The 10,984-nt window shown below is 40.4% G+C and overlaps 2 protein-coding genes across 2 annotated transcripts; both read left to right on the top strand.

Moving 5' to 3' along the window:
* The first annotated feature begins 3,128 nt into the window (after window positions 1-3,128).
* On the top strand, window positions 3,129-7,222 carry LOC141839086 (hydroxyproline O-galactosyltransferase GALT6-like). The gene is made up of 8 exons (XM_074726746.1): window positions 3,129-4,161; window positions 4,554-4,786; window positions 4,882-5,169; window positions 5,253-5,381; window positions 5,481-5,654; window positions 6,265-6,372; window positions 6,521-6,772; window positions 6,848-7,222. Exons 1-7 carry the CDS (start codon window positions 3,282-3,284, stop codon window positions 6,725-6,727), a joined length of 2,019 nt encoding a protein of 672 aa, XP_074582847.1. The 5' UTR covers window positions 3,129-3,281; the 3' UTR covers window positions 6,728-6,772; window positions 6,848-7,222.
* Window positions 7,223-8,021: 799 nt separating this feature from the next.
* On the top strand, window positions 8,022-10,754 carry LOC141841636 (putative arabinose 5-phosphate isomerase). The gene is made up of 3 exons (XM_074729820.1): window positions 8,022-8,702; window positions 9,520-9,743; window positions 10,384-10,754. Exons 1-3 carry the CDS (start codon window positions 8,052-8,054, stop codon window positions 10,538-10,540), a joined length of 1,032 nt encoding a protein of 343 aa, XP_074585921.1. The 5' UTR covers window positions 8,022-8,051; the 3' UTR covers window positions 10,541-10,754.
* Window positions 10,755-10,984: the final 230 nt, after the last annotated feature.

Raw genomic sequence — 10,984 nt, 5'->3', positions numbered from 1 at the left:
ATTTAGACATCGGAGGGATTTTATCCGAGTAACTCTGAATGAGCACTTTGATGCTAGATCAAGTACCAAAAACACGCAGGAACAAAGGAAGGGGAGATGCCCCCAACTTGCTTCTGCTGGAGTTAAGGAGCTAGCAACAATATCTGCTGGAAGGAGCAACATCTAGTTCTATTAACATGCAAGGAATTTACTTTTTGCCGGATATTACTTTTCTTATATCAAATATCCAATCAATCTCTACGTACTTAAATTTTTATCTTGTTAAATTCTAAACACTCTTGAGCTATTTAAAATTTTTCTTTTGTTAGACATTCGATCAATCCTAATTTATCTAGACTTCTCACTTCTATCAAACATATCTGATTAACATTTACTTAGATTTCTTATTATCTTCATCAACTTTAACTAAATTACTTAACTAACTTTGACAAGACTTAGTTAAACATATTGCTCAAACAAATATCAAAATAGTAAAGGTCGATTGCACTAACACTTTCTTGTGTCTTGGTTGTTGGGATACAATTAAAGTTCCATATTGAAAATATATGAAAAAGATCACAAATTTATAAGAATGAAAGATATTTTTATTGGTATGAAACTTTTTGGATTGAACAAAAAAAATATGAGGACTTAAGTCCAAAGTGGATAATATTATACTATTATAAAAATATTTTGATTCCATAATAAAAGAGAATTTTATATACATGAGGATAATGGTAAGAGACTTTGATTGTTGGAATATAATTAAAGTCTCATATTAAAAATAGAAAAGATCATGGATTTATAAAATTCATATTTTGATATATTTGTGATAAGCCTGGCGATTTAAATCGCCGATTCAAACTATCAGTTCACGATTAATTTTGGGTCTGAAGACAAGACAGGCTGATTACGATTCTAATCCATTTAACTTGGTCAGCGGATTGTTTCAATTTCTTTCTTCTTCACAAATAAAAATAAAATGGAAAAAGTCTTCCCCTTTAGTTCTTCAACTGTTTAAGCCCATAAAGAGCACGACCTCATAAATTGCTGGCCCATTAAGTAAGTCACAACAAACCATAGTTAGATGTATCAATTGAGTCGTGAAATCACAACCAACTTCACAAGGGGCGCAAGTTATCGTCATATTGAGCATGAGTCTCTCTATCCATAAACTTGATTATATGACTTTTTTTTTATATATTTATAAAAGAAACTTATGAATCCGGTTGAGCCATTAGTCTCTTCTATTTCCCCATGTGAGTTAAACGCCTTCTAAGGACCCTGCTCGATCTCACTCTCGCCATCCTGCTCAGGTATATCAACTTCCTTACGCAGAGGAAACTATGCCGAGCAGGTCTACTTCCACCTCAAACTCCAGCACTTCCTAACAGGTGCACTAAGTAGGATAGAATCAGACACTGAGTACGTATGACACAGTAAGATCAGTACTTCCTCCTAAATCATTATAGTGCTCATATTCGATCAAATTTCAACAAATGAAAGCTTACTTCAGAGTTTATGAGTTTAGTCGGAATTTAAGATCAAATGAAAGCGTAGATAAGCTAATTTTGTTTTTTTAAATAATTTAAACATAAATATTTCAGCCCAAAGGTTACATTTTAGTTCTCTAATCTAAGCAAGTCTAGCAAATTGTATTAGCACGATGAGACATTGAAAAGGCTCGTCGACTAATAGAGACGATCAAATTATAGATGACTAATGACTCCTAAAATAGCTTAATTTGCAAATTTAAATGAGTTTATGATATCTAATTTCTGTGGCCGAAGCACCAATGAAGCTGGTGGTTGAACTCCACCAGCAAAATTATTCGAAAAATAATAATAACTTTTTTTGTAAAGAAAAAGCAAAAGCAAAAGAAAATTTGACGACCAATCAGAGAAGGTTTTAAAAAGACAAAGTTTAGGCCATAAAATAACACCATGTGTTTCTCGACAAGCTAAATTATGCTCCGAATCAATTTGACAGAAGGGCCATTCTCTTTACAGCCTTCCTTCCAACATATAATACATCTTAACTTAATTACACAGGTTGACTGAGTCAATTCCTAAAATATATATATATATATATATATATGTATATATATATATATAGCTTTCCTACGCGCCCGTGTGCGATAGCGGGATCACCGTCCATCACGCGATCGCGAGCCCATCGGACCGTCCAAAACTGGGAATGTACAGTAAACACGCCCCTGACCCCTAGCCACTGTCGCCGCTGTCGCATCGCCGTCCGGCCACCGCCGACCATCAGACCGGGCTCGATCGACGCGCAACTCGCCGCGGCACCGGCCGACACCGGATTCCGGCCGGATTGTGGCCGGAAACCGCTGCCAGTGGCACGCGGCCACTGTGGGCCAAATCGCGGTCAGTTTCCAGTCAAATCGCGGCTGGAGACGCGTCGGCGAGTGGCGCGTCGATCGGGCCCGGTCCGGCGATCGGAGATGGCCGAACGGCGATGAAATCGTGGCGACAGTGGGCGTGGGTGGGAGAAGTTACGGACGGAGTCGCGTAGGCACGACGCGCAATATATCATTTATATATATATATATATTTCTATTTAGTTGTTTAAATTGGTTATTCTAATTTTTTGAATTTTAAATTCGAGACAAAATTTAGTTGGTGTTGCAGCGCACACACTAGAGTCCACATTTGTCCATGCAACTATTCAACGACACACATTATTATTATAATAAAGGACCATTTCATTCATCCATTTTTTCCTGAATTATATAACACAGCACACAACACTTCGTCTTGAGTAGGCCCACGTTTGTACCTTCGTCTTGAATAGGCCTCGCATGACAGTAACGGATGGGACCGGAGTCTCTTTCACTAGCGAGATGAATGGGTTGACGAATTAAATAAATCATTTTGGTCACCAAAGTTCACCAAAATTTCTATTTTTTAGAATTAAAATGCTCAAATGTTGATTTAAAATGTTACATATTGATTATGGAGGCTGCAAAAGTAGGTATATATATATATATATATTGAATATTTGAATAAAATTTGGGAACTAAATGAAAATTTGTTGTTTGAAAAAACAATAATAATAAGAAAAAAACATGAAATAAATGGGATTAAAAGGCATCGTTTCGACCGACCTCCAACACAGCGGAGCGGCCTTTTCGCTCCGCACGATCTCCTCCTCCGCCTCCTCTCCGATCAGTTCTTGCGTTAAACGCGATCGGCGCAAGCGATCGGGAATCCGGGGTGGGCTTTCGTTTGCGCCGTAGGTTCCTGATCCGGCGGCAGCGGTGGGCCGGCTGTGGGGTTAGGATGAGGAGGTCGCCCAAGGTGGAAGCGGCGCTATCCCTCGGCCGGAAGCGGTCGCTGCAGGCCATGATCGTCGCCTTCCTACTTTACGTCGCACTTGTTTTCGTCTTCGAGCTTCCTTTCCTCTCCCGCGGGATTCCCCCTGCCCTCTCTTCGGCTGGGTATGCTGCCGCCGGGATCCTCGGAGGAGACGGCCTGAGCATCCCTCTCAACCTCGGCGCCGAGGACCGTGCCGCGCCGCTTCGTCCTTTGCACGGAACCCGCCGTCTTGGTGGCTCCGCCGGGGGACCTGCCAGCATCCGCCTCCCGTCGGAGCGGAGGAGGACGATGTCGGTTTCGGGGCTCGATTTCCTCTTCGATAGTTCCGCCGTTGGCAGAGGGCCATTCTCTGGGCTTCACAAGGCCGCGAGGGACGCGTGGGAGGTTGGGCAGAAGCTGCTCAAGGAGCTTAAAGCGGTGCCTTTGGTGGGGTCTGTGGCCGCCAAGGAGAATCGAACGCAGGAGAAGTGCCCGCACTCGATAATACTCTCCGGGGAAGAGTTTCTTCAACTGGGGAAGGTGATGGTTCTCCCCTGTGGGTTGACGTTGGGTTCTCACATCACCCTCGTTGGGAAGCCGTACCACCCCCACGCGGAGCACGACCCTAAAATTGCGATTTTGAACGAAGGGGAGAAGCAGATCATGGTGTCTCAGTTCATGATGGAGCTGCAGGGGCTCAAGACAGTGGATGGGGAGGATCCGCCTAGGATCCTCCATTTCAATCCTCGGCTGAAGGGCGATTGGAGCGGAAAGCCAGTTATTGAGCAGAATACTTGCTACCGAATGCAGTGGGGATCTGCCCAACGGTGCGAGGGATGGAAATCCTTGTTCAATGATGAAACTGGTAGGTCATTTTGAATATGCTTCTGATAATCTTCTACATATTGTTCAACTTTCATATGCGCCGTGCTATATATCAAACATCCTTCTAAAACCTGAAACGCCATTATTTGTATTGCTGAAGGCATACTTCATTTTTTTCTTCTTATTTTTGGTTCGTTTTATTCTTCGGATATCTGACATTAGATGTTCAATTCTGTATCTTGCCCCCTTTTTTATCATTATTTTGTTTTTTTTTTTTAAAGCTTCCTTTGGAATTCAATAATATCAATGAGAAAGAGCCTCTTTTTCTATCAGCATTGGATTCTTCCATCGCACATTTCTCTTATTTTACCCCAAGATACGATTGCTTTGGTTTATATAATGGTTTTCATTGACTCTCTTGTTTTCTCACAGTTGATGGGCTTGCGAAGTGTGAAAAGTGGATACGTGATGATGACAACCGGATGGAAGAGTCAACAACTACATGGTGGTTAAACAGATTAATTGGTCGCACAAAAAAGATATCTATGGACTGGCCATATCCATTTGTGGAAGACAAGTTGTTTGTTCTCACTCTTAGTGCTGGGTTGGAAGGTTATCATGTCAACGTTGACGGTAGACATGTGACCTCTTTCCCGTATCGCACTGTAAGTTTCAATTGCAAATTCACCAGATTGGATTTGGTTTGTACTTGATATTGTAATGGAGAGTTAACAAACCTTGGTGTTCATGTCCTCTTTAGGCTTATGTTCTTGAGGATGCAACTGGTCTGTCAGTGAATGGGGATCTTCATGTGCATAACATTTTTGCTGGCTCATTGCCAACATCTCATCCTAGCTTTGCTCCGCAGAAGAACCTTGAAATGTCATCTGAATGGCAAGCGCCATCACTTCCAGATGGACCTGTTGAACTATTCATTGGCATACTTTCTGCAGGCAATCATTTTGCAGAGCGGATGGCTGTCAGGAAATCATGGATGCGTGCAGTTAGTAAGTCTTCTAATATGGTGGCTCGGTTTTTTGTTGCTCTGGTAAATCCTCAAGCTACTATGCCTTTCATTTCCCATTCTTTTCCTTTCAGATCTGTACTAACTTACAGACTTTGGTCAAACAGCATGGAAGGAAGGAAGTGAACTTTGAATTGAAGAAAGAAGCTGAGTTCTTCGGTGACATTGTAATCGTGCCTTTTCTAGATAGCTATGATCTTGTCGTTCTCAAGACCGTTGCCATTTGTGAATATGGGGTTTGTATTGACTATAGTTGTTTAGATTTGTTGCTCCACTTCCGATACTATTTTAATTACCTATGTCTTTTGCGTGCTCTCTCTCCCTTTCTCCAATAGGTTCGCATTGTTTCTGCTCGCTATATAATGAAATGCGATGATGATACCTTTGTTAGAATCGATTCGGTGATGGACAAAGTCAAGACAGTTCCCATTGAGAAAAGTCTGTATATTGGTAACATAAACTACCACCACAAGCCGCTACGAGAAGGGAAATGGGCGGTCACATATGAGGTAAATTCAAATCATAGTCATGTATTGTTTTAGTGCACAAGGGAAATTCATGTGTTGGTTTATAGCAGAAGTTTATTTGTAATTGATGTCTAATAATATATGTTGATTATAAAGGCTGTATTAGAGGTAATTCATTTTTAAAGTATATGTTTGTTTATGTGGTTTGAATGAAAAACATTAAATTTTAGTGCAGGTGGGAAGTGCCTAAAGGGACTAATTTGTAGTGTGTTAGTGTGCTCATCTTTCTTGATGATGGTACAAGCGAGAAGTGCCTAGAAACAGTTCAGGTCCAATTCAGAGCTGGTAGACTAAGTTTTTAGTATATTAGTGTGCTAATCTTTTTTTATAGTTACCATTGGGATACTACATACTATTGCGATTAACACTCAATTTGGTTATTGATATGGTGCATATGTATTTGTACTATGATATGCATCACTAGTTTACTTTGTGATGTGTTCCATTTTTCAAACTGATAATCTTAGTCTTTCACTACCCAATCAAGTTTAGGTACGTAGAATGATAATGATTACATAAAGTTGTTCCTCTTACATGGGAAATGTTAATATTACATGAAGACACATTTCTGAGTATGATCTTTGCAATGCAGGAATGGCCTGAAGAGGATTATCCACCATACGCTAACGGTCCTGGATACGTTGTATCATCCGACATTGCTCGTTTTATAATATCTGATTTTGAGAAACATAAATTAAGGGTAACATTTATATTTCTTATGATCCTTTGTGAACTAGAATGGTTACTTGTGTTCTGTTCTTTCTTTGAAGATATTGTATTTTACTTTCATAGCATACGAATGACAAATGATTCCCTGATATGATGCGTAGTTTTCTAATTCGATGCAGTTGTTCAAAATGGAAGATGTGAGCATGGGCATGTGGGTCGAGCAGTTTAATAAATCCCGAACAGTCGAATACATTCATAGTCTCAAGTTTTGCCAGTTTGGATGCATAGATGACTACTACACTGCACATTACCAGTCCCCCAGACAAATGACCTGCATGTGGGACAAATTGCAAGCAGGAAAACCTCAATGCTGTAACATGAGATGAGGATGGCATGAACGAGCCTCGATGATGCAAAAAATTTCACCAGTGGTTTGATCCACTTCGCTAAGCTCACTCTGGTTCGATACTGCTCAAGTATTCATTCATTGTTTCTTTTATTTTCAGGTAGGCAGTTGAAGGCTAGTCATGGCAGAGCAGCCCTGCTGAGCTCAGTTACAACTCAAACTGCATCGTCTACATTGCCAATGCCTTCATGAAGTTGCGGCAGCTTTAGAAATTCCATAAAGTCAAGATCCTATGACTTAATTCTCAGATTTTGTAGCTTAATCTCGGTAGCACCAGGCATAGTGCCATGACACAGAATCAACATGTTCTTCTATATGGTTGAACTTGTATCATATTTTGATTACCTCTGATAACTACCACCTTCTTATTCCTATGAGTTGCTAATGTAATCTTTAACATCTTGCTGAAGATCCTAATTTTGTGAATAATCAACGACGTTGGGTTTGTTTCATCTATTAGTGTGATTATTCTTTATGAAGCTTCTGTTGGTGTGCAGTTCACTCGTCTCATCTAGTTGTTCAACACTTTCACATCGAATGAAGAAATCGAGAAGGCCCACAAAAGAAATATAGGAAATTATTATTATAAAATGCCGTAGTCAAAACGAAATCTATGGAACAGTAGATTATTCATATATGTTTTTGTTTATTGTACGCAAATTTTAAATTAAAATTTAAAAATATTTATTTCCGTATCGTGCGGCGGACTCATATTTAAGCTCCATCATCAACTAGTAATTAATAGCCCATCACGTACCCTCTTCTCCTCTCGACTCGTTGAGCCGAAACAGAGGACTCGGCGGCGATGACGGCCAAGGAACCGCCGCTCGACGCGCCGCTCCATGCAATAAGCTTCCGATTCGACGTCGTCTCCGGCGACCGCGTACACCTCCGGCCAACTTCTTGCCTCACCGTCTCCGACATACGTTGCCAGGTACTTAATTACCAATCATATTAGTGCAGTCTCTGTTCTTGTTGTGGAGATAGAATTTTCCGATGAGCGAGAGGAAGGTGTTAAAGGGGGGCTGTTTTGAGGCTAAAAAGCCACGTGGAAGGTGTTAAAGGTCACTATTTATTAAAATTTTAAATGAAGGAATTTAATATAACTAACTTAATTGATAATTGAAGTTTTTTCTAAAAAAGAACATTTAATAATTCTATAATTATAAAGGATATTTTTTTCCTAATAAATGTTTTTTTTTTAAAAAAAATGAAAACATTGAACCAAATCCCGGCTATAATCCTGCGTTATTTTTGCCAGCTGTGAAGTTGAAGCCCTCGTTCATTCCTCTCCGCCTCCAAAAATGGGATCTTTGTCACCTGCGCGGTATCTCCTCCGTGAATCCGCCGCCAAGATCGATGCCGGCGAGCTCGGCCTTCTGTTCCAGGCGCAGCGTCGCCACATGGAGCACTTCTTCGAACATCTCGACCTCTCTCAGGCGGCGGGCTTCGCCCAGGCCCTCCTCGACGCCCCCGGCGCCATCTTCTTCTCCGGTGTCGGAAAATCCGGAATCGTCGCGCAAAAGCTCGCACATACTATGGCATCTCTAGGTTTTTCGCGCGCCGGTTTCCTCCACCCCGTCGATGCCCTCCACGGCGACCTCGGAGCGGTTTTCCCTGGTGACCTCCTCGTCCTATTCTCCAAGTCTGGCGCCTCGGAAGAGCTCCTCTCCCTCGTTCCCTTCGCCCGCGCGAAGGGCGCTCGGCTTCTCTCTGTCACCTCCGCCACCGGAGGATACGGCAATCCCCTTGCGACTCGATGCGACGTGAATGTACATCTTCCTCTCCAGCGCGAGCTTTGTCCATTTGGCCTCGCGCCCGTCACCTCGGCCGCGATCCAGATGGTGTTTGGGGACACCATCGTAGCAGCCCTCATGGCTGCCCGTGGGATCACCAGGGAACAGTATGGTGCCAACCATCCCGCAGGAAAGATTGGCAAAAGCCTAGTCTTTACGGTAATCTTGGAAAAATAACATCCTAATTTCTTTTTGCCATGGTTCAAATCTAAATTTATGCTCATTTGAGAAACTGGTTCTGTTCAATCTTTGCATTTCAGTTGTGAGGTTAACTTCTTATGCTGTTTATCGATCCTTGTATTTATGTTGTTAAAATCACTATATGATTCTATTCTCATGAATCTCATTGAAGCAATTCAATTGTTTGGTATGCCAAATTTCATTATAGCTCATCTCTGTTAGTGTTTTGTTCTTATTTCCTGTGTGTTATTGCATTCAGAAGTCAGGATATATAAGTTGGTTGTATACATCTTCTGTTTAGGTTATTGATTTTATTGAGGCAATCATAATTCTGTTCTCCAATAACCTCTTTTAGCTGGCATTGCAACTTTTTTACCCTGTCTAATTTTAGGGCTATATTGAAATCATGTGTAGAGAGCATGATATCTTTTGCTTAACTAAAAGAACATGACATGACATCTTGTCATGTTTTTCCCAATAGTTGAGTAATTGGTAGTGGCACATTTATTTAGGATTTTAGACTACTATAACTTTTTATATGACTGCCCATATTCTTGTAGGATACCATGCATTGATACCTGTTCTAATTTCCAATGTGGATCATTACAACAAAAATCTGGGTTTGAAGTTTGACTTATTCTTAATTATAGGACTTGTCTTCTTTGTCAGTTTGAGTAAAAAGAAAAGAAAAGAATTCATGATGCGATACTGGAGATGGGAAGGCAATTGTGGATAGAAATGTCCTAGAAAGAGCCTTGAGAAAATGGCACATGCTCATGTAGATATCCTTGTGCAGGTAAAGGATGTCATGAAGAAAAAGGAACAGCTTCCTCTGTGCCAGGATGGGGACATGATAATGGATCAGCTGGCGGAGTTGACAAGCAAGGGCTGTGGATGTTTGCTTGTAGTTGATGATAAGCACCATCTAATTGGAACCTTTACAGATGGTGATCTCCGTCGCACACTCAAGGCCCATGGTGCAGCTATATTCAATCTCACAGTCGGTGAGATGTGCAACAGGTAGCCAATATTCTATTGTAATGGTTTTCAAGTGGTTCCCATTTTTGAATTTCTTTTACTGCATAAATATCTAATTCCAAATTGTGTCACAAGCAAAACTATGTATAGGTCTGAACTCTCCATTTATTGATGAGTAAAACTAGAAACTAATCCAAACTAAAAGAAACTATCCATGTGATTGTAGGTTGAGATGGATGTGTCCATGTGATTTGTATATGGAGATGGATGTGTCCATGTGATTTGTATATGGAGATGGATGTGTGAGGTTGCATGGAAAGGGAACTGGAAGATTTTGTTCTTAGCGAACAAAAGGTGTAGCTTGGTAGATGAAAAGAGGAAATTCTAGTTTAACATGGTAGTGACATATTCAAAAACAACAAATAGATTTTGTAGTTTTGTAGGTTAGATTAAGTAGAGACATAGATGTGAGGGACAAAGGATAAACTCTACTTAAATAATTAAAAGAGATTTAACTCTAAATGAGTTAGATATTGCTTATAATATGACCTTACATAGAGCATAGTAGCAGAATAGGATGCACATAATCATCTACAATTCATTTTGTTATTGTGATTTCATCTTCATTTGCTGATCAACTGCAAGTTTCAAATTATCTTTCATTTTTGTTTTTCTGCGACAGGAATCCAAGAACAATTAGTCCAGATGCCATGGCTGTGGAAGCAATGCAGAGGATGGAATCACCACCATCTGCTGTGCAATTCTTGCCTGTTGTCGATGACCAAAACACAGTGGTAGGGATCGTCACGTTGCATGGACTGGTGTCTGCCGGCTTGTAATTCTCCTTCAGCTTGTCTCATCCATTATCTTCCAGCAATTGGTTTTGTTATGCTTTATTCGTTCTTGATGAATTCTACCTCATCTCTTTTTTACCCCCAAAGTAGCATAGCATGTGAACCATTTTTTCGATTTAGTTTGTTTTGCTAACATAGCCTATACATATGAAATGTTGAAATCCATTGGATCAATTCAAATGATTTACACTTGGATCAAGTTGTTTCACAAGTGATGTTTTATAAAGTTCATTCTATTCTCCAATAAATGATAATTTAGATCATTGTACAGCTTAACATTTAGTTTCGGTAGAACACAAGACAGTAGATTTATGTAGCTTGGAACAGTTTGTTTCACAAGTGCAAAACTAGAAGGCATAATTTGGATTGACTATTTAAATGTGAGTTGAAATGACAAATGGCCAATTTCAATAAGGTTCCAAATCTAAA

This window comes from Curcuma longa, chromosome 11, assembly GCF_044706935.1.
Source record: "Curcuma longa cultivar G26 ecotype Majalengka, Jawa Barat chromosome 11, ITB_CL_G26_1.1, whole genome shotgun sequence".
Lineage (NCBI taxonomy): Eukaryota > Viridiplantae > Streptophyta > Magnoliopsida > Zingiberales > Zingiberaceae > Curcuma > Curcuma longa.
Note: the sequence above shows the minus strand (reverse complement) of the source record. Positions and strands in the feature narration are given on the sequence as shown.

Bases quoted from the DNA above. Each gene is read 5' to 3' on its own strand.
- LOC141839086 (XM_074726746.1), top strand. From the start codon at position 3,282: ATGAGGAGGTCGCCCAAGGTGGAAGCGGCGCTATCCCTCGGCCGGAAG. The intron at 4,162-4,553 runs GTAGGTCATTTT...GTTTTCTCACAG, and splicing joins CTTGTTCAATGATGAAACTG to TTGATGGGCTTGCGAAGTGT. The intron at 6,373-6,520 runs GTAACATTTATA...AATTCGATGCAG, and splicing joins TTGAGAAACATAAATTAAGG to TTGTTCAAAATGGAAGATGT.
- LOC141841636 (XM_074729820.1), top strand. From the start codon at position 8,052: ATGGGATCTTTGTCACCTGCGCGGTATCTCCTCCGTGAATCCGCCGCC. The intron at 8,703-9,519 runs GTAATCTTGGAA...ATCCTTGTGCAG, and splicing joins GCAAAAGCCTAGTCTTTACG to GTAAAGGATGTCATGAAGAA. The intron at 9,744-10,383 runs GTAGCCAATATT...TTTCTGCGACAG, and splicing joins GTCGGTGAGATGTGCAACAG to GAATCCAAGAACAATTAGTC.